The 23,859-nt window shown below is 39.9% G+C and overlaps 1 protein-coding gene across 3 annotated transcripts in view; it reads left to right on the top strand.

Moving 5' to 3' along the window:
* The window catches only part of CACNB1 (calcium voltage-gated channel auxiliary subunit beta 1), a 61,542-nt gene that overhangs the window by 25,172 nt on the left and 12,511 nt on the right, over positions 1 to 23,859 (top strand). For 2 of the 3 annotated variants that reach the window (XM_087916771.1, XM_087916769.1), the window contains 7 exons: positions 1,257 to 1,376; positions 15,841 to 15,963; positions 16,199 to 16,335; positions 18,705 to 18,781; positions 19,453 to 19,613; positions 22,862 to 22,942; positions 23,551 to 23,609. In XM_087916771.1, the coding sequence (XP_087772897.1) occupies positions 1,257 to 1,376; positions 15,841 to 15,963; positions 16,199 to 16,335; positions 18,705 to 18,781; positions 19,453 to 19,613; positions 22,862 to 22,942; positions 23,551 to 23,609 (758 nt within the window). Of the gene's footprint in view, positions 1 to 1,256; positions 1,377 to 15,840; positions 15,964 to 16,198; positions 16,336 to 18,704; positions 18,782 to 19,452; positions 19,614 to 22,323; positions 22,344 to 22,861; positions 22,943 to 23,550; positions 23,610 to 23,859 lie in introns of all 3 variants that reach the window. The other variant, XM_087916770.1, reaches the window with a different exon arrangement.

Below are 23,859 nucleotides of genomic sequence, written 5' to 3'. Positions count from 1 at the left end.
TTCAAAAAATCTTTAAATAAGAGATAGGTTAAACTGTCTCTAGAGCAAAACTGAATGTAAAACTAAGAACTAAGTTTGTTTTAATCTACTAACTATCATATTTAATCCATCCATATTTAATCCATTTCCTGTCTTCAGGGATGAGATTCAAATTTTTAACAATCGGTTCTGTGGGCGTGGCTTAGGTGGCGGGCGTGGCTTGGTGGTCATGTGACTGGGTGGACATGGCTTTGTGGTCATGTGACTGGCTGGCCGTGGCCAACTCAATATCACCCACATCGAGGCACACATCTGCTCACCTGGCCTCTCATGACTGTGGGGATGCTGCAACAGTTGTAAGTGTGAAAAATGGTCATAAGTCACTTTTTTCAGTGCCATTGTAACTTTAAATGGTCACTCCACACAAGCAAAGTAGCAGCAAAGGAGGGGAAAAAACTCCAAAGTAGTTCCTGAGACAGGAAGTCTAGTCCTGCCACCAGATTGTAATAAGGGTTAATGGGGAGGCAGTTTCTGTAAGCAACACCAGAATGTTTCCTTCCTGCCTTCCTTACAGGATTAGGTCAGTAATTTCTTCTAACAACCAGTTTTCCGAACTGCTTAGAATGTAAACAACCGGTTCTAGTGAGTATGTGTGAACTGGTGGAATCCTACTCCTGTTTGTCTTCCCCCAATGATGACTTCCAAACGTGTTCATTTTGATCTGGGAACCTCTCTCCAGATGAAGTTGCTCAATTTCTGGATGACTTGGGGGCTACAAGGTTGTTTCCAGTGCTCTAAAGAAGCGATCTCATCCCTGCACAGCTGGCTAATCTGCATTTTCCCATTTTCTTCTTTTTGAGAAGGGGAAATTAAATGGGAAAAAGGAGAGGAAGGGTGCCCAGAAACTAGAGCTTTTTTTGAATTTTGAACTAGTTTGCTATTGGCAACAAATAATTGCCTGGGGACCAGGGGCATGATTGCTCTGTGGTAGAACTTCATGCTTCATCTTTCATACAGTACATTTAATCCAGTCAGCCAGGAGCTCAGTCAGGGCTATTTACCAATGTTCTGGAAATATGCAATCACATTAATTGGTTTATAGGCCATTATTTGGGTATTACACAGTAGACAGCCACCTCTTTCAGGTGACATCTGGTATCCTTTTGGGCCAGACTAGTATTGAAAACTATTGCATCCCTAGTGTCCTCTCCTTGCCCAGGCAAGCATCAGGGGCTTGACTTCATCTTTTGTTTTTTCACTTCCTCACTCCTTTTCAGGGTTCTGCTGAGTCCTATACCAGTCGCCCATCTGATTCTGATGTGTCCTTGGAGGAAGACCGTGAAGCCCTGCGCAAAGAAGCAGAACGTCAAGCATTGGCACAGCTGGAGAAAGCCAAGGTAAGTATCTTCTTCCTGCAGAATTAGAGAATTCGGATTCAGAAAACGTCCTTTTGCAAAGTCACCTGCTTATCTGGCTTTAGACTGGGAGGCAAATATACATCTTTACGTTCCAAGGGACTGCAATGCAGTATGTGAATAACAGGAAAACAGAGGTTTTCATGAAGATCAAACTATGTTTCCTTCACTTTATGAATGAGAAAAACAAAAGTTACTCCTTATCCTGGTGAACTAGGATATTTTTTCTTTGCATCAGATGGGCAAACCAAGACTGCTTCTATTACATCATGGGTGTCAAACTCAAAGCCCACGGGCCGAATCCAGCCTGCAGGGTGCTTAGATCTGGCCCACAGGCCACACCCTGGAAACAGCAACGTGCCTCTGCCAGCGAAATTAGGGCTCACAAGGGAGGGCTGCATGTGCCCTCCCTCAGCTCTGTTTTTGGCTGCGATGGCCTCCTGCAACCTTTTACCAGCAAAAACAGCGTGGGAGGGTCACACATGGGCTGCAGGATGTCAAGCTGGCCACGCTCATACTAGCCATGCCCATCCCATCGATGCCCACTCATCCCCCCAAAGTCAAACACAACCCTGATGTGGCCCTCAATGAAATAGAGTTTGACACCCCTGTACTACGTCTACTGAATGTTGTTGTAAAAGATAGCTTATATTCATGGCAAAAGTGTCATCATAAATGCACCCCTCCTGCCTTTTTTTTTTTAAGTTATACCAGAGCAGAAATTTTCTCTAGAAAGAAACAGGTCCCTTTCTACTTTTTTTCATGGAAGGAGAATCTGCTTTTCCAGAATTCTTAGTATTCCTTTTCTAGGATTGTATATCCAGAGGTGGGATTCAGCTGGTTTGGACAGGTTCGGGTGAACTGATTGTTAAGATTTTGCGCAATTCAGAGATCTGGCTAATCACACTACTGGCTGACCCCTCCCACTGCGCCCCATCCATCCTGCCCCTCCCAGTCACCTCTTATCTCACCTTGCCCACCTTGGCTGCAGCATCATAGCAGCTGCTGCTCTCTGACTCCCTTGCTCACTTGACTCGATCACGTGGCTCCCGTGGCCCAGTCCACTTGTCTGCCTTTGCACCCCAGACTCTCACACAGCCCAGATCCCTGTCAAGCTTCCCTTCCCCGTTCCCTGCTATGTCCCATGTGGCCCAGCTACCTGCCTACCTGATGAGTCTTTGCCAGCCTCTTTGCCAGCATGAGCAGCCTGCAGCTGCTGCCTCTTTGCTAGCCCAAACTGAGGCAGCAGCCGCTACCTCTTTGCTGACACAAGCAGCCTCCAGCCACCGCCTCTTTGCTGGAGCGAGGGGTCTCCAGCTGCTGCCTCTTTGCCGGCGCAAGGGGCCTCTAGCTGCCTTCTCTTTGCCAGCATAAGCAGCCTCCAGTTACCATCTCTTTGCCGGCCATAACTGAGTCAGCAGCAACTGCTGCCTCGCTTTGGGCCAGTAAAGAGTTGGCCTCTGGAAGCTCCTTTTGCCGAAAAAGAGCACTGGCCGGAGGCCCCTTGTGCCAGAAAAGAGGTGGTTGGAGGATGCTCCTGCCAAAACAGAGCAGCGACTGGAGGCCCCTCACACCAGAAAATAATGGCAGCTGGAGACCACTCTCACTGAAAAAGAACGGCAACTAGAGGATGTTCTCACCAAGGAAGAGTGGCAGACGGAGGCCCCTTGCACCAGAAAAGAGCAGTGGTTGGAGGCTGCTCTCGCCAAAAAAGAGCAGAGTCTGGAGGCCCTTCACATTGGAAAAGAGCGGTTGTTGGATGTGGCTCTTGCTGGAAAAAAGCGATGGCTGGAGGCCCTTTGTGCCTGAAATGAGTGGTGACTGGAAGCTGCTTGCACTGGAAAAGAGTGGCAGCTGGAGGCAGCTCTTGCCGAAAAAAGAGTGCTGTTGGAGGCCCCTCACGTCTGAAAAGAGTGTTGGTTAGAGGCCGCTGTCATCAAAAAGAGTGCTGTTGGAGGCCACTCTCACCAAAAAAGAGCGGCAACTGGAGGCCTCTCATGCCGGAAAAAAGCGGCAGCTGGAGGCTGCTCTTGCCGAAAAAGAGCGGCAACTGGAGGACCCTCATACCAGAAAAGAGCGGCAGTTAGTGGCTGCTCTTGCTGAAAAAGAGCGGTGGCCAGAGGCTCCTCATCTGGAAGAGAGGAGGAAGCTGTAGGCCAGTGTCTCAGGGCACAATCGTGTCCAGCTGGACCAACAAAGGCCAGAAGTAGTTGCCATTTCCTGCTGCAAAAATCATTTTAAAAACTCTTGACTGTTGGGTAGCGAGATCCAGCAAGAGATGTCGCAACAGAATCACTGTTGCTGTTGCTGCACAAAAGTAAGTCTAAGGCTCCGGCCATTGCCACTGCCGCTTCGGCTCGCCTGCGCAGCCCCCACCTTGCCATGAGTGACATCGAGTTGGCCACATCCACTCAGTCACATGGTACCACAAGCCACACCTGCTTAGTTGGATCTCACCACTGTGTATATCTGATAGGAAATAGTTTTTGCAAACAGAGCAGAATAGAATTTGAGATGTAATATTATGTAACTTTCTCAGAGAAAAACTTCCTTACAGCCAATTTTGCCCTGCATGTAAAAACAGCAGTTCAGAATGGCAGGTTTCAGGGGTGAAATTCAACTACCTCAAGTTTGAATCGGTAAAAAAAAATCACCCCTGGTTGCTATTACTATTATGCCAAGTATACCAAGCCACGCCCACAGAGCCAGTAGGGAAAAGTTTTGAATTTCACCCCTGGCAGGTTTGATCCAGGGCCAGAAATATTGTGAATCAAACTTCCTTTTATTTAAGCTTTATTAACTTAAACAGTTTTGTTTCCTGATTATTAGATGAAAATTATAATTCTTTATTTTGTTAAAGACCAAAGTCCCTTCTGGCTCAAAATAGTTTTCATCAATAATTCTCTCTTTTTTATAATTCATTTTTGCAGAGATTCTGCACTGTAAATTACTTTAGTTGCACTTGAAATTTCACCCTGTAGGAGGAGAGAGAGAGAGAGAGAGAACTGATCTAACCTGTCTCTCTCCCTCTCTCCCCCCGCCTCTCTCTCTCTCTCTCTCACACACACACACACACATAAACACTCAGAGGCAGGGGTGGGATTCAAATTTCTTAACAACCACTTCTTGGACGTGGCATAATTTGTGGGTGTGGCTTGGTGGTCATGTGACTGGCTGGGCATGGCTTGTATGTAAATATTATAAATATTTATGCAAATATTGATTTTTTATAAAAAAGCAATTTTTACCCCAAATCAGGCAAAGCAGGCAGGCAGATTGAGTTGCTCACAGAATTACAGATTCACTTAGAGATCTATCTCCAATCGGCTACCTGAGTCTGTCACATAAAAAACTCATAAAATTTCCTAGCAAGCAAACTCACCAAATTAACTCACAACACAGCATGTATGTAAATATTGAATTTTTTATTAAAAAAGAGCAACTTTTACAAAAAATCAGACAAAGCAAGCAGGCAGATTGAATTGCTCACAGAATCATAGATTCATTCAAAGATCTATCTTTCTGCCCTCAGCTAGAAAGCACTGAATAATAGAAGCTTCAGTCCTAAGAAAGGTTTGGCTCTGCTTTTAAGATCTAAAGATTAGCTAGAAAGCAAGAAATCCAACGATTTCCTGCTTTCTGGCTAATCTAAATCTCCCAGCACAGCAGAACAGCTGATGGTTGGGGGGGGCGAGAAGGAAAAATAGCAAGTTTGCCAGGTAAGGAGTGAGTGGGCGGGGAGGGTTCCCGCGAGCCATGTGGGCTGTGCAGCCTTGTGTTCCTGCGCAGCCTGGATTAATTGCTTTGGGGGGGGGTGCTCTGGGGGTGAGATTTCTCTGCAGACCAGCAAAACTTTCTTGTGGACCATCAGTGGGCCACGGACTACCGGTTGGCGACCACTGATCTACATGATATTTGGAGTTGACTAAACAGCTTTCTTTGTAGTTTGGATTAGTATAAAAATAACCCATTTCCTCTTCTGGTTAATTAAAAGTTCTTATCTCATTTCTCAAGAAACAAGGTAGTTCAGATCACCAATATAAATGTGGCAATCACTTTCTGCATTAAGAAATAAAATGGTTCTATATCTATCACTACATTAGAGAAGATGATTTGATCGCAATAGTATATTGAAGGGCATTTAAGATTTAAAGTGGCTATATGCTGTAGCAGCTATTTCCTTCCACAAATTAAATCTCCATTCTTATCCCTTTAGTTCTGCTTATCTAGAGCATATGTATTACCTTGGGAGGATTTTATATTCAATTTAACTTGCAGATGTTCAAGGTATCTCCTCAGATTACTTTACAGATGTCTGCAGAGAACTGGAATAATAGGCATCCACATTCTCCTATTGTAAGCCACATTAACTTATTATACTTTAACTTATTTCACTCACTTGATCTTTATGTTAGAAGATGGCTAAAATGCTTGAAAAAATAGTTTCAGAGAACCTTCTATGTTCATGCAACATACTCGACCAAATCAGTTACAAATCTATCAACTGCTTTCATATAACCTACTAACAGATTAACAGAGTTGGAAGAGACCTTGTCATCTAGTCCAACCCCCCCGCCCAAGCAGGAGAGGCTGCCTACACCATTTCTGACAAATGCCAGTCCAATCTCTTCTTGAAAGCCTCCAGTGATGAACCTCCCACAACTTCTGAAGGGGAATCACATGACCCTGGCACACTGCAACGGTCATAACTGTGAATCAGTTGTCAAGCTGCCAAATGTATATCATTCAACAAATGGGGATGTTGCAACGGTTATAAGTGCGAAAAGTGATCCTGAGTCATTTTTTTTTAGTGCTGTTGTAAATACGGTTAGTTTGACTGTTGATTGCTTTGTTTTGTTTTAGCATGTTTTATAAATGCAGACTATTTGGTTAATAGATGTTTCAATATATTGTGCAAATCTAAAAATTGGATTAATTCATGAATCACATTCCACAGGTTATTTGAACACAGTTTAAATATCCCTATCTAATTAAATTAAGGTGGTAGCTAACAGGCAAATAGTCTTTCGGCAATGGCTTCTAAGTTATGGAACTTACTCCCCAAAGCCTTCCATTATTATTTTTTTTTTGGTAAATTTTATTTGAGTTTTCACAAAGAGAAGAAAAAATACAAATAAAACATCTTTTTTGAAAGCAGCATAATCCCGGGTTACATTTCTTCGTACAGACACAAATTCAAGTTCATGCTCATTTTTATATTCTATTCCATATCTTATTACTATTTTACGTTTTCTGCATAGCTTCTCCCCTCTTTTAATTTTCTCAATTTTATTTTAATTATCTCATCTCAATTCAAATCATTGTATTTATATTTTTTGTCTGTCCTGTTTCAATTATCTATTATCTTTTCTCATTAAACAAAATTTCTCCTGTAGTTACTGATTGGAGTATGACGCCTTTATATCTTTTCACTAAAGTTGTAACATTCAATATAATACATAACTTCCATTCGGATTCTGCTTGGTACATTCTTAAAATACACACTGTATTCTTAAAAAAAGAAAACAATTATAAATATATATAATTAAAACAACATTCCATTCCAATTCAGTTCTATCATTAATATTAATATTCATTAAAGTCTTAAAATCTTTAACATTACTTTTCAATTAAATATCATACTTCTATGGGAACAATTATAAGCTTTCCATAGTTAATTCCCCCCCCCCCTTCACTTATATTTTATAAAACATTAACGTTCCATTTTCAATTCATTCAGAAGTGGTGCCATTGTATAAATTTTTAAACAACCACCTGATTGATTTTAGTCATTCAAATATAATAACCAAAAATCCAAAGATCACCAAATAATCCAAATACACGCAAGCTGTTTCTTTTTTGCTCTTCCCCCACCACCACCACCACTTTCTCTTCCTGGGGTTACTATTTAGTTGCAAAGTTTTAGTTAAAATGTATCTTTTAGAAGTCTTGTTGAAGTTTTACTTTAAATTCTTTTTAATTCCAGGCAGTCTCCTCCCTCTTCCAGATCCTGCCCTTATTCTTTTTCTCTCCCTTCCTGCTTATGAAAAAGAAAGTTTTTAATGTCCAGAAATCTTTATTATCCCTTTGGCATTTTGTTTTATTTTCAGCTTAATTGCCTATTGATGTCAAAGCGGATTTTTCTGATTTCTTATTTAAGTCTTTTAGTTGTCAGTATAGGGAAGGAGAGAGAAGGGGAAAAAAAGCCAAACCTTTCCCTTTTCATTTTCCTTCATTGCTTCCGACTCTTCTTTGGGAGCGATGTTATTTTTTGTAAGTTTAAATTCCAGGATACCTTGGTTGTTGCTTTTACAATTTAACCCGGCCAGCCAAAACTTTCACTTCTTATCTTCCTCATGCACATTCTTTTCCGGTCGAGTTCTTCTTTGTGGTGGCCATTTCTGACCACCGCTGCAACCGCCTTTGGGAAAGGGAGTAATGGCCAGCTGAGAAGGAGAGATGCGGCTCTCCTCAACCCTGCTGGTGGTCTACCCCCTCTTCACCACCTCTGCGGGGTGGCTTAGCCCTGAAACCAGACAGCTTGGGGCGCTCCAGCGGCAAGCCCAGATAGAAACTGCACACGATCACGGATTTCTGTCTTTGTCGCCGAAGCCCTTCAAACCAGAAGCTCCAAAGCCTTCCATTTTGTGCATCAATTACACCCACTCCAGGATCGTGAGGTTGAGGGCTCACATATTGTCATTCATGCTTCTATCATTCATGCTTCAACTATTTGCAACATGTTCTATGTAGGACTGCCTTTGAAGACCATTCAGAAACTACACTGTTCCAGAATGCAACAGCAGAAATAGTTATGGATGTCCCACTTGTTGCATCACTATTTTGCAAGCCACGCTGGTTTTATGTAAGCCTCCAGGTACAATTCAAGATGCTGGTTATCATCTATTAAACCATTTATGAAACAAGGCAGATTATTTTCAAGACTATTGAACTCTGACAGATTCTGATTGTGTTTGTCCTTTTCACAAGATCAAGCAGTGTAGTCATGCCTCTAGTCCTCTTCATCAACAATGCACCTAGAACCCAGTTTTTATTTGGCATTTATCTTTTGGAATAACACATCCCTCCACAAGGATGGATGGATGGATGGATAATAGATAAAGCAAGACAAAAAGCATCTAAAACATTTTTAGATGTCTTCTTTATTGTGAGAAAGCATATATGGTTGTTACTATTTTTAATAACTTGGTTCTTTTTACTCACCTTTTGCTAACTGAATTTCAAATGTTTTAAACAGTTGACCAGTTGTGACTTTAAATTATTTCTCTAGGTTTTCCTTTTAAACTTTAGAATATTATCTTTTAAAGGGAAAAAAATATGACATCAAACTGTCATACCAGAAGCACCTTGGTTTTCTATTTACACTGAACATTTTCCTCAAATATATTAATCACTCACTACTGTAGCAGTGCTCAAAAACATTGTTTGTTTTTCATCAGCAGTTAACTCCTGTCTTTGCTATGGGAGGATCAAATAACCCTCTCCAAGGTGGGAAATATGAAACAGGGATTTGAGGACATGCCATATAAGGACAGACTGAAGGAACTGGGAGGTTCAGTCAGAAGAGAAGAAGGGAGGGGAAACGTCACATGAAAGGGAGACACTGAATCCTATTACTTCAGAAATTATGGCCATAAATAATGAGTACAGTTTGCAGTTACCTAGATTTTACTTCACTACAATGGGAAACTTCCTAACGGTAATATCTATACAGCAGTGGCCTAATATGGCTATGGAGATTGTGCAATCTCCTCTGGAAGTTTTTAAGGACAGTCTGGACAGCAAGAATAGACTAGACAGCTCCTTCTTGACGATATCTTAATAGATTTTCCTGAAAATTACAGGAGGTTGGATTAGATTATTTCCATTGTTCCTTCCAGCTCCATAATTCTGTCATTCTATGATTTACTCTTTCAGGGCTTTGGCAACTTTTTCTACTTTTGTATGGAGTACCCAACTTTCTTATTAATGCAAGGTAGCTATATATACTTCACTTTATCAAATACTACGCATCCAAAGAATGGACTCTGAGGCATGTACACACTACGCACTTCCACTTGGTTGGATGGTCAGTTCCTTGGTTAGGCTTCAGAAAAGTTCCAAACCAACTGAAGCAGGCACAAAAAATGCTCAAGGTTGGATTGGCTCAGTTCACTAGATTCAGTTAAAATGAGTTGGAGGCATTCATGGTTCAGTGCGTGGATCCAGCCATTGTTTTAGGATATGATCCCACAATTGTTATCCCGTTATCCCCATACTCAAGTAATTCTTGTAAAACCAAGCCATTCATATAACTGCTCCAAAAGAGCCCTGTGGCTATATCAATTGCAAGTAAACAAGATCCAGCCTATCTTATAAAGAACCTACCACCTAATTTTTAGTAGAGCATCAGGATCTGGATATCACTCAGGGCTTATTCGTTTTCTTCAGAATTATAGTGATGCTTTAACTTATGACACAATAACCTGCACTAAATCATCCAATGATTCATCTAGATAAAAGATTCCATGCAACTCAAGGATATGATATATTATTACCCAGAATTTAGAAAAACTTGTAGGTCTTCCTCATGATGTCCCACAAGCCCGTTCTTTTCCAAGACACATGGTGTGATTTTCCAATTGAAAACTAATAAGAAGCTGGCTTTCTCGTACACCTTGTGACTTATGGGAAGCATTTCTGGTGGGCACCATCTTGCTGACCTGAAATAAGCAACCTTTCTTGTATTCAAATTTATGTAAGTTGGAGGGCTGCATCACAGAACTACAGGAAGTGGTAGATCGGTCAAATGTTGTAGATTCAATGTTTTTTTTCTTGACTAACTCCCCTATTTTGTTGAGTGGGGAAAGCCATACTTTACTTTTATCATTCTCTTCCTTTCTCACATGCTTTGCCAGTCCATTTTGTTTGTTTGTTTTTGCAAACATCATTTGAAAGCAAGCTAAGAATATATTACAATTGGTACAAAATGAAGATACTACCTATGTTTTGTATCTAACTGATTGAAGGATCATGAAGATTATATTTTCTGTGATACTATTTGGATATTTTGCCTTCAGTTGTATTGCTTTTTAATTCCCTTGTTTATCCCAGCCTTATGTTTCTGCAGATTGTATATTATCTAAATTATTATTTTTTAGCATACTAATATACTATTGAACCAGTATTATGTAGTGATAAAGATATTGGATTGAACCTTCCGAAAGCCAATTCATGTTTTTTACTCAAGAAAGATGTTACTAAGTGATTTTGAACCAACCATTCTCTCTTAGTCCAACTTTTCAGGGCTATGAAGATATGCCACTTTGGATTTCCAAAAGTTCAGTTACAGATTTTCATAGTAATCTCAAGTTTAGATGTATTGCCTGGGTTTTCTACCTCCACTTCAAAGAGATTGGCCAAAATCTAGGCAGACTCCATATTCTTTGCAACTGGCTTCATCCCATCTATCGCTAAAAATTCCTGGCAGGCCAGTCATCTGCAAATTAATTTGGCTAATGGCTTGGTGACACTTTATCAATTCAGGAGGTAGATGAATAGCTTTAGTAATATTTTTTATTAATTGAACTTGCTAAAGCAATGCTACAAAAAACATGAACCTTTGCTGCAGATTGGCACAGTCCCAAGTCTTATCTCAGCACCTGTTCACACAGGTATTTTAGAGTTGCTATTTTCCAAGCACCAGCCATGAATAGCAGATCCTGCTCACAATAACTACAGAAAGTAGCCTGAGACTGATTAAAGAAAATGATTAAATTGCTCTAGCAGTAGCGTCCCTTAAAACAGGGATTGGAAGTCTGTATTTACTTATTTTGGGGGGAAAAAATAAAACTCAATGAGTAAGAAACTGACATGTTTTTTCTTGCCTCCCTGCTATTCTCTATACTATTTGTTAATGGCTTGATGTTTTTAAAGCAAACAAACAGTGAAATAATACTGTATTAAGAAAGAAAGAAACAACCAGATTAATTGGCTCAAAGGAAAATATGATTAACAACAATGTTTTTCAAGTTGGCAACTTTTAATATGTGTGGACTTCAACTCCAGAATTCCCAAGCCAACATCTTCTAAGAGTTGAAGTCCTCGTATCTTAAAGTTGCCAAGTTTGAAAAACACTAATCTAAAAAATGTTTTCTCAGACTTGTTCTTGGGTTTGAGACAGTGACAGATAACTTGTATGGGCATTACCTTGCTATTTTCTTGATATTGAAGCAGTGCCACTGTTTGGTGGGGGGAGATGGATGAACTATCTGTCCAACTTTGCCTGGGCTCAGAAACTAGGCATGGTTGGGACCCGCTCCATGCAAGAATGGCAGATCTTCAAGGAATACCAAGCATATTAAGTAGCCTGGGAATTCAAACAAATATCTTCGAAATAGGTGAGGTTCCAGACAGTTGCCAATAAATCTGCATAGAGTTGGTTATGAAGTCAACCAGAATCAAGTTAACTAAAAGAATTGTGGTTTTATCATTTGGAGGAGATTTGGACATCATTTAAGAGATTAAAGATTCAGATTTTCAATTTGTTCTTTCTAGAAATTTGTTGTTTTAATGGAATTTATCTTGGTTAAGTTTGAACGATTCATGTTTAAAGACTTGTTTATAGATATAAGACATGAGAAGAAAAGTTTTAAAGAAAACGACAAGTTATCAGGTAAAGTGCAGGAAAGAATTATGAAATCGATTTACTAGGCAAAAGTATGTACTCTTAATACATTTTTGTTGATTAAGATTGAAAGATGAGATTTTATTATTTGCCAATAGATAAAAGATGAAATGTGGGATGAAGAAAGTTTTGGTTGAAATATTAGCGAAGTATTAAGCTATTGAAAATGTTTATACTTCTCTTGTTGAAAGGGAAAGTTATTTCTTCCTATTTTTTCTTTCTTTTTCTTTGTTTTATGGGTATTATCCCCATTCCTCCTTTTTTCTTTATTTCTTGTTTATATTCCACTTTGTATTGTATTTCTTATCTTTATTTTAAACTTCAATAAAAATTATTATATACCATTTTGGGGAAGTGATGATTGGAATCCAGTCATTTAAAATGTTAAAGAAGCTAGAGATGCCCAAATGGTATCAATGCAAAAGGTACTTGTCTATATAGCTTCCCTAATCTAGTCTTCCCAGCAGATTTCTGTCACAACAGCAAGTATTTGTGTCCTTTTTGTAAACCATATTTCTGAAACAGAGAGTCCCTTTGGCTGAAGCCTCTTGAATTTGACAGATGCAATTAGCTAATGAAACCTCTCAGTCTCCCTCTGTTTCAGTTTTTGTTGGATCCTGTTGCTGCCTTCTTGCAATTAGGATGTCTAGAAGCATTTAGGCATCTGGGATCTGGTCCAGCATTCTTGCTGCCAGGATGAACCAGGAGGCAGAACTGAGTAGGGGTGGTTGGCACCCAGAACATTCCTAGCTTTCTACTTGGGCTTCAAGCCCAAAGTTTCATCCTTTGCTTCTCTCAGCAGGTTTTGTAGCTGTTTGTTGACGACAGTTTCAGATTAACCCTGGGGCCCCATGGGAGCCTGAAAAGTCTTCAGGTGTGCTTTCTACTAGGAATGGTGGCGTACTTTTTTACCTGTTTCTTTTGTTAGTTGGCTTCTGGGATGAGGAGAGATGAAGAGTTGTTTTTATGTAGCATCAAACTAATTAACAATATGAAAAAGCAGGTGCAAAACAAATTACGTTTTGAAATATGGAACAATATGTACTGTATATACCCTCCCACTTCTCGTGATTCAAAAGGATTACTAGCAGTATTGATAAAATAACACTTTGCCAAAGTTCACCAAACAACCAAACAAAAAAGTGAGGAAAAATGTCTGGAAATGTATCTCATAATCAAAACAACTGCAAGAAAGTTGGGAAGGTCCCTAAGGTTCTGTCCCATGGGTATTCTACACATCAATATAGCTATTCTACTAGTTAGCTATTATTATTGGTGACAATCAGCCAAATATTTATACTGGATCTGGCATTTTTATCTGTCTATCAAGTTCTTCCCAAGGGCCTGGACCGGCTTTGTTTCATGGTGAGGTATTGATTTGGAGTGTAAGCTATTGCAAGTAGAGCTATCTTTTGCAACTAACTGAGGGTGATTTGATCAATTCCAATGGTGTTCAAGTGGTGCTCCAGATATTTTGACATTGCACTTAAGGAGCTAATTAACTGATAACAGATAACAGATAATCAGAGTTGGAAGGGACCCTGTAGGTCATCTAGTACAACCCCCCACCCAAGCAGGAGACCCTATACCATTTCTGACAAATGGCAGTCCAATCTCTTCTTGAAAGTCTCAAGTGATGGCGCTCCCACAACTTCTGAGGGCAAGCTGTTCCATTGGTTGATTGTTCTCACTGGCAGAAAGTTTCTCCTTATTTCCAGGTTAAATCTCTCCTTGTTCAGTTTCCATCCATTATTCCTTGTCTGGCCTACAGGCACTTTAGAAAGTAGCTTGACCCCTTCCTCTCTGTGGCAGCCCTTCAAATATTGGAAGACCGCTATCATGTCTCCCTTGGTCCTTCTCTTTACTAGACTAGCGAGTTCCTGTAACCGTTCTTCATATGTTTTAGTCTCCAGTCCCCTAATCATCCTGGTTGGTCTTCTCTGTACTTTTTTTAGAGCCTCAACATTATTACTATTAATACTATTTGTGCTTTCTTTTGCCACAGACATTCTGTTTCTATTTGCAGGTCTTATATTTTCTGATTTTTCTCCAGTTCTTTCTCTTTTACAGGTAGTCCTTGGTTTGCAAACATACTTGGACCTGAAATTTCTATTGTTAAGTTAGTGCAGTCATTAGCTGAGTCATCATGTGACCAAACCCAATTTTACAACCATTTTTATAGTGGTCACAAAGTAAACCACTACTGTTATTAAATAAATCATATGGTTGCTGTGAAAAATCCAGCTTTTCCAATTTACATTTTTTTTTGCCAGAAACTGGCTGTGAAGGTTGCAAGTTGGATGCTGCAGCCAGTCATAAATGTGAATTAATTGCTAAGCAATTATAATCATGTGTTGGTGGGGATGGTGAGATGGTCAATTGTGAGAATTGGTAGTAAATCACTTTTTCTGAACGCATTGTAACTATAAACCATGATTCTGCTATAAGTTGAGGACTTCCTGCATTTTGCTATCTCCAGGTACTGCAATGTTCACTATTCGGACTTTTTTGTCTTTCTTTTTGACAATTGTTAAGTCTTTGTGTTATTTGGTAGGTGCTTGTCTTTTGGAATTGAAATGTTCCAGAAACTTTAGCGTCCTCATTTTTTATTATTTTGTTTGTTTTATTATCTCACATGTTTTTACATGTAGGCAAATGGTATTTCTTGAAGATATTCCGATTCACCATCGTTGCTATTTTGTCATGCAGTTGTTTCTACTTGGTCTGTGTGCTCCTCATGCAGCAGCTGTTATAATTAGATGGACTACTGTGTTTTTTTTTCAGCTTCTTTGTGCAGGTAGCATTTGATGAATGTTACTGTCTTCTCAGTTCTGACTTTGTACACATTTGTTCTTAAGGCTTGGTCTTGTACAGCCAGAATTAGCCCTTCTATTTCTTCAATAATCATTATAAGTATGCTGTGATGATATTTTTAACACCATGAAACCTCAACATCTTCCTATCTCAGGTTCTTGCGAAGGGCTAAAATGCTAAATCCAATCTGAGCATAATAATACCGGTAACAATGTCTATTTTACTGACAGTAGTAATTTAGGTTACTTTTACAAGTCATGAGGAAGGACAGCATAATAGGTAACTTTAATCAGACAAGGGGCATTTTTCCTCAAAGGTAATCTATAGGAAGATATACGTAAACAGGCTGAAGCAAACAAGATGTGATGCCAGAAATGAAAGGGAAAAAGATTTCCTCTCTTACACCCCCGTCTGTCTTCCCTCTGTGGCAAACTGAGGAAACAACAGCTACTTTTCACCACAAATTAGAGCCCATTACCTGTAGTAGGCATACATTGAGAAGAGGAAGCCTGGGAAATTCTGGAAGCTGAGATCCACTCATCTTAAAGTTGCCAAGATTGAAGAACAGTGACATAGATGCTAGACTAAGAGATATGCAAGGTTAGTTTGAGGATTACATTTCTATGCTACATGGACTACTGAGGTACTCTTTTTTGATCTTCTTGAACTCAGAAAATCTATTTGAGTCATTCGGATCTCTGAGCTCTGGAATGTCAGTCTAGATGACCAATGGCAAAACCTACTTTTGCTGCTATAAAAACTAGAAACAATTCACTCATGCCAGCCTCTTCCTCTCATATGGATATATAAATGATTCTGTGTACTTGTTTTTAAACTGAGAAGTTGCATAATTTCTTTTCCATGTTAGACAGTAGCTTCTGGATCTATAGGCTGTACTCATCTCATCACTGCTTCTCCATCAAAGTGTTTTTGTTTGTTTTGTAGACCAAGCCAGTAGCATTTGCTGTGAGGACAAATGTGGGCTATAATCCTTTTCCCAATGATGATGTGCCAGTCCAAGGCATGTCTATTTGTTTTGAACCCAAAGACTTCCTACATATCAAAGAGGTAAGATGTCCAGATGAGGCAGCAGAAATAACACACACGCACACGCACACACACAGTGTATCCTTTTTGAAGAAAGTAGGATTTGATTTTTAGCTATGGGGAGACCCTGAATGATTAGTGGGATTAGTATTTACCAATAAGTAACAAACAGCAACCCAGAATGGCTGTTCTCTCTCTTTTCCACCTCATACATTTTATGTGTTTTATATATTTGCTTTTGTCTTCTCTGCTTCAGAAATATAACAATGATTGGTGGATTGGACGTCTGGTCAAAGAGGGTTGTGAAGTGGGCTTCATCCCAAGCCCGGTCAAACTGGAGAACATGAGGATGCAACAGGAACTAAAGATGAGACAACATCGGCTCAGTTCCAGGTGAGAAAAGGATGAGACTGGATGGAGGAGAAGGAGGAACTACCCTGAAACTCAGTGTTTCGATAGTTGATTTTAAAAGTTTTGTTTTTAGAAAACCTAAATGCTTGGTATTTTATCAGATCAACAAAGATAAATCTGTTGCCTTTCACTGGTTTTTGATTATATCCATACCAACATGTGGCTGAAATTAAAAGTACCCTATCCCTGAATTAAAGGCCAAGGGAAGTTCTAAACCTGAGAACTTTATAAATGTTTTCAACCTGAATGCCTTTTAGCAATTCAGTATGCTGCTCCACTCTACACGTGCACATACAGTAAGAGTCTACAGACGTTTGTTCAAACCCCCCAAATGGATCCTCAGAAAGTACCCTTGTTGCACAGGTCCGGATTCTGAGCTCAGCATGGTAAGAATCAATGGGTAACTGAGTCCAATGGGCACATGTAAAATCAAGGAAAGCCATTCATGAGTTGAATGGGCACACAAGACCCATAACTGGGCACGTTGCTCCAACAACGCTCAAGTCCTCAGGACAGGATTAAGTAGGCAACACTGGTGCAGTCCTTCATCGGAGGTGAGGTTGCCTCCTTGTGAGTAATCTAGCTGACCAACATTGTGCTTGCCTCCTCTCTGCTCTATATGTACATGGATCGGGAGGAGATGTGTACTCCACTACTTTCTCATTGCTAACAGGCAGTAGCTGCTCCCAGTTCTCACCTGGAGCCTCCTGGCCAACCTGCTGCAGCTGTGGCTCGCCTTGCTCACATGACATGTCCGATCGACATAGCTGAGGCTGCTCCATCAGGCTAGCATTCTCAGAGCCCCGATCCTGACTGACACTCAGCTCTGCGCTTTCCTTTGCCAATTCAAACTCACCCTCCTCCTTTGAACTCACATCAAAGAGAGAGTGGGGCAGATCCATGACATTCAGAATTCTAAAATGGAATGATTTTTTGAAGGTATTAAAATGGGGGAATGTTCCTAATGTTTTTCTAGCCGTTCTATTACCTGCTTTTAATCACGTGGGAAAGCACAAGATTGGAAGGGCACTTGGCCTGGTTTAATATAGGGGTGGTTTTTATAATTATAATTGTGGATTATATATACACACAGTCATGATATGTTTTTTTTAAATAATATTTTCAATAACGGCATTTTAGGAAGGGATCAAAAGAGGCAAGAGAGCAATCAGGACACAGTGTAGTCAAATTCCCCCCTTTTTAGAAGCATGCAACATCAATGTATGTAACAAAGGGCAAAATTGTGCTGGTCTAACTGCTTTGTTGCCCCTTTTTTAAACTCTTCTTTTCTGGGCATCCCTGATAACCAATATCTCATTTGTGGGGTGAATCTCATTAAATGTAGTGTTCTTATGAGATTTTCTCACTCTCGAATGAAATTAAACAAGATCTTGCAGCTGAGTCTGCTGAAATCTCATGTGTGGGGCCACCTTTGAAAAATTGTTTCTTTACCCATGTCATTATGCAAAACTGTATAGTAGCACCTGGTGCCTGCAAATGTTGTCAATCACTGCTTTAGAGTACAAGGTTGGTGTCAAATTCATCTTTCCTTCTACCATCAAGTGTTTCAGGAAGCTGCATCTAAAATGAAACTGAAATAAAATTGTCATGTATCTTTAGCTTCATTCATCTTCATTGTACATTGTGGATCTTAAAATCCCTTAGACATTCATTCATCTATTCTATAGCTCATCCATCATATGTGCTGTAATTCCAAGTGGCTCACCACCAAAGTAAAAACAGTAGAAATATCCAGCAATCATAACACGTCTTGAGAGACACTGCAGAATCTTTCACATGATCTCTTAAATACATAGAAAAAATAATCTCTCCTTACATGTGTATAAAAGCAGTTTACATTAGTTTCAAATGTATTTAATTCTCATGACTCCTAATCTTTTAATTAGTGAGTACATTTTCCTGCAAGTCTTTTTTTTAATGAAGAATTTTTAGCAATCTGCAAATTTTAACTCTTAGGGCAGCAATTTTCTTGGAGGCTGAATATGGTTACCAAATGTTTTATATCTATGCTCAAAATATGCCTTAAATTTCATAAAGATATTATCATTTATTATATTTAGAAAGCCACCTGACTTCAGAATACACTTAAAAGATGGAACTAGATGAACTTGTGTTGCAAGTAGTAGTTTTCCAAGGAAAGCCTATCTGGTAACAAAAATAGGCAATTAAATAATGTTATCCTTTACAAAAATTTAAATATAGAAGTTAATTTTCTACTGAGAAAAGTTGCCAAGCTTGGGTCTTATGGTGATTCTCCTATGCCACGGCTGATTTTTTTCCACACTCATCTTTCAATATCTTATTTTAATAGTTTGTTTTTGTCTTTGCAGTAAATCAGGAGACAACTCTACTTCCAGCCTGGGAGATGTGGTAACCGGTCCCAGGAGACCCACCCCACCTGCTAGTGGTAAGGCCTCTCCTTCCCAGAGACAATGGCTGTCACTGTTTTTCTACTTTCATTCTAAAAAGCCAGCACTTCTTCTTCATGAGAATGAGAAAAGTCTGAAGCATCAGGAAGACCTGGCCCTTTATGGGTGAAGTTAGGCATTCAGCCAAATGAGATTCCATGGGTAGTCTATATTCGAATATTCCCCACATTTATCTCTCTCCTTCCACCCAAAAGCCTTTATGCTAGTCAATAACATGCATTTCAAATGTATCCTAGCCTGGCCTACTTTCTAGGATGCTCGGTGTTCTTTTTCTCTCTCTTAACAATAAAAAAAAAATGCATTTGCAAGTAACAAAAAAATTGCAATTGCCCTTGCCTTGTCTGAAATAGTACAGGTCATCCTACCTCTTCAGGACTTCATCCCTATAAATCGTTGCTTATGAGCAGAACCTTCTCAGCTTAAGCCACTGCCAGGGGACAACACATTGTGGAAACTGGAATTTCTACCCATTTTTAATTCCATGCATTCTCTAGATTATTTTATTTTACTTTATTTTTTTCTTTCCTTTTCATTTATTTTACCTCCTGCTATTTTCAGTTTTTCTCAGTTTGGTTATTGTTCTTTGGTGCCTTCTTTTTTCTTTCTTTTTCCCTGACCCCAATACCTTTTCACCTCATCCTTGTATCAGGTACCTTGGAACTGACTAATTTAGCTTATGACCCAGATGCTCTTGATTTAGAGGAGGAGGAAGAGGCAGGAGTCGACGAGAGCCAGCGCACCCCTAAAACTAGCGTTAGCAGTGTCACTACACCTCCCTCTACCACCAAGCGCATCCCCTTCTTTAAGAAGGTAATAGTGCCCCACTTTACTTGCACCTGCTTGCTATGTCCTGATAAGATGCCTGCCTGTGTGTGTATAGGCTGTGTTTGTCAAGTTAAGTCCTTGTGTGACTAGAATAGAGGTGACCAAAGCATATGGGGGAACTTATCTTGTCACTGATCATCCACTGGCAATATTGAGTGTAAGTTATAGGAATGAAAACGGTGATGGCCTTCAATCAGTAAGTGGCATATTAAATGCACAATCTCTTGGAGAGCAAAAAAGCAAAGATTCTGTTCATAACATTTGTAACGTGAATATATATGTCTTATAAGAATGGTATGTTCCAGTGATCACGTGTATTTTTCATGTGTATGAGCTAAAAGATTTATTGGCAGCTAGTTCATACTCACGTGTGAACCATGTTGCAAGATGGATCTAACAGATTATGTGTCCTTTCTCCTGTTCCTCCCTGCTTTACATATTATGAGAATAAAATAATTGAAGGATAAGAAAGGAATATTTCAGTCATCCAATTATTTTCTCAATTCACCCCTCGTATAAATTCTTGAAAATTGAAAATTCAAGATTCCAACCATTTTCTCACTGTGCAAGTGACATGTCCTATTTACTCTTCCATAAGATGACTAAGTTCCCTGTGCTGATTATAGAAGAACATATTCTCCATTTGCTCACCCAAGGAAAATTCCATCAGCAGAATGTCCTAATAGCAAGTGGGTGAAATAATTCTGCAGTTCCGTGTAACATAGATATGGGATTAAAGCACCCTGCTGGTCACAATCATTCCATAATAAGCATGAATATAGAATTGCTGATACTTTTTCCACTCCAGATAAAGAGAAACATTCATAGTGCTGAATGTAGACAAAATACTCGAAAGCACATTCAGCATTAGGAATGTTATTTTATCTGGAGTGGCAAAGCTATTGGAGCATTATATATTCATGAATATTCTGTTCTATACATTCTGTCCTATACACTGAATATTCTGTATAGTTCTACACAAATATTCTCTTCTTTTAATACCTCTGAATATGAAATATGCCTATTCAGATACTTCCTTAGAAAGGGGGAAGAAAATAATCTGGAGCCTAATTACTAAACCAATTCAAGATACAGGGTGGGAAGTATTGGAAGACTAAATTACATGTCATATTAATAGCCCAATGATAATTTGCTATGAAGAAGAGGAAAGGGAGTGCTTAACTCTGTCTAATAGGTGCCTTTCTCCAGAAATATCTTCCAAAGCTTTTGAAATGGAGGTATAAATAGTTTGAATAAGCACTTCCTTGGCAATTTGTCTCTTGGAAGATTCAGTTGCATGTACTATAAAGCTTATCCTGCACCTTTGCCCTATATCAGCTATCTGGCCTTACAGATGATGATGATCCTCTCCCATTGTCAGACTTGAGGTTTAACTTCTAGTTTGTGTGGGTTTTGGAACTGGAGGGAGAGGGATAAAATTTGTTCTTTGCCTTAAGGAGCAAAAGGAATCCTCCATTGCTCTATAGCAGTGATCGCCAACTGGTGGGCCGCGACCCACTGGTGGGCCGTGAGAAAATGTTGATGGTCTGCAGAGAAATCTCACCCCCAGAGCACCCCCCCCCGCCAAAGCAATTAATCCAGGCTGCACAGAAACACAAGGCTGTGCTGCCCACATGGCCCGCGGGAACCCTCCCGGCCCACTCACTCCTTGCCTGGTAAACTTGCCTGCTAAATTGCTATTTTTCCGTCCATCAGCTGTTCTGCTGTGCCAGGAGATTTAGATTAGCTAGGAAGCAGGAAATGGTTGGATTTCTTGCTTTCTAGTTCGTCTTTAAATCTTCGGCTCTGCTTTTAAGCATAGCCGAACCTCCCTTAGGACTGAAGGTTCTACTATTCTGTGCAGACTCACGGCAAGCAAATTTTATGTGACAGACTGAGCTAGCCAAAGGCAGATAGATAGATCACTGAATGATTCTGTGAGCAACTCAATCTGCCTGCCTGCTTTGCCTGATTTTGGGTAAAAATTGTCTTTTTAAAATAAGATATTCAATATTTACATACATGGTGTATTGTGAGTTAATTTTGTGAGTTTGCTTGCTCGCAAATTTTATGTGACAGACTGAACTAGCCGATGGCAGGTAGATAGATCTCTGAATGAATCTGTGATTCATCTGTGAGCAACTCAATCTGCCTGCCTGCTTTGCGTGATTTTGGCTAAAAGTTGCTCTTTTTTTATAAAACATTCAATATTTATATAAATATTTATAATATTTACATACAAGCCATGCCCAGCGAGTGACATGACCACCAAGCCAGACCTACAAATTAGGCCATGCCCACAGAATCAGTTAGTGTTCCCTGGGATTTAAAATTATGAGTTTGGTGGTCCCTGAGGTCCAAAAGGTTGGCGACCCCTGCTCTATAGTACTATGGAGCTGCCATGAGCAAGAGGAGTAGGGAGAAGAGAGCTCAAACTGGATGCTTGATGGAAGATTGTTTACCATACTACTAGTAGGTATGAGGATAAATTTACTGATACTGAAAAACAGCCAGTATCCTGCTTTTCTTGGCCCTAGTTTTTCTCTCTCTTCCCTTCCTGTGCCTACCTATGCTTCTGCAAGTGTGAGCTGTCAGTAACACGCATGCCCTGTTTGTTTTTTCTCTTGCCTGTCCCTTCGCCCATTCCCATATCCCTATCCCTACCCCAACCATTCATCGCGATCACTGGACATAGCCAAGCAGAAGCAAAAATCGGTAAGTAAGCTTATAAAATATCAGCATCAGGTGAAGGTTTCCCAGAAATTTAATTACTGAGATTCTGGGCTCAGTTATGGTCATACGTCAAGGACCATTTGTAATGCATAACATCAAGTGGTTCACAGTCCTTCTGTTATGTCTGCCACCTATTCTTTGAATAGGAGCTGCCAGTCCATGAGGTTCCCAAATTGCACACCATTTCTGTTCTGCTTTCATCCAGGACAAGCAATGGATGGTCCTCAGGACCTGGTGACCATTGAACCCAGAGCTATTTAGTCTTGCTAGGATTGAATTGAAGTCTGTTTTTCCTTATCTAGATTCCAATAGCCTCCAGACACCAAGAACCTCCATAGCATTATTTGGTTGGCCAAGGGTGGACATATGTAGATGTTAAACAGAATGGAGAGGGTGCCAAGCCCTGGGGATCCCCACAAAGTAGAGATTGAGATTGTGAGAATCTGAAAAAACTAATCATGAGCAAACCTAATATTTTATTCTTTCTTCTTCGTCCTCAGACAGAGCATGTCCCACCATATGATGTGGTTCCTTCTATGCGTCCGATCATTCTTGTAGGCCCATCTTTGAAAGGATATGAGGTAGGTATAGAGCATGTGGAGTGGAAAGTGGGATTAATGGTCATGTGGGAAAAATAATAAAGAGGAGTTGAGTTACTTTACCCGGAAGCCGGAAACAATTCCAAAGGGCCATCAGACATCTTTTTCATCTGCCAATTCATCATTCAAATTTGAGGTACATCTCCTGAAAACATTGTATAATATGTAGCCTTCACAAGCTTTGGTGCAGTCCACAGGACAAATTTATATGTTTAATTTATAACAGAACTGGGAAATTATTAGATATAGTCGTTAAACGAAGTGAAATCAAATGTACTCCCAGTCCTATGTTTGCTCACTTTTTGACCTGCGGTTTCATGTAGAACATCAAATGCTGAATACAATATCAACCCCTAAAGAAGTCACTCCAATCCAGCACCCTTCCATGATTTGAGTGAGAGCTGATGCCTCATCTTAGGGCAGCTCATTTCAATTACAACATATCCAAAAGTTTTACACCCAAAGTCTACTAGACAAATTTTTATCAAATGCTGGCATAAACCTTTGTACCCATCTTACTTTGCAAATATACAAACTTTTGGATTCTAACTTCTGTATACCTCTTCTCCCCTTCCCTTTTATCTTCCTAGGTGACAGACATGATGCAGAAAGCCTTATTTGATTTCTTGAAACGCCGATTTGATGGCAGGTGTGAGCAGGAGCCTTGGGGGAAAAAAGAAAGGTCTTGGGGGAAACCTGGAAATCTTATGGCCACATCTATGTGATTTCAGGAAAAAAATCCAAGTAGAGGTCATAAGATACGGGAGGGTTGGTACAGAGTTTCTGCCTTCCAGAATTTCTACAAGTTTTCCTGCATTTTACTGACTACAAAACATTTTTCCCTCTTTCTTCCAGGAGATGAAGGTTAGACAGTTCTTTTTGAAATAAAAATTGAAAGA

The sequence above is a fragment of the Pseudonaja textilis genome, chromosome Z (assembly GCF_049901715.1).
Source record: "Pseudonaja textilis isolate UNSWEBS1 chromosome Z, rPseTex1.2, whole genome shotgun sequence".
Taxonomy (NCBI): Eukaryota; Metazoa; Chordata; class Lepidosauria; order Squamata; family Elapidae; genus Pseudonaja; species Pseudonaja textilis.
This window is presented reverse-complemented; position numbering and strand designations above follow the sequence as displayed.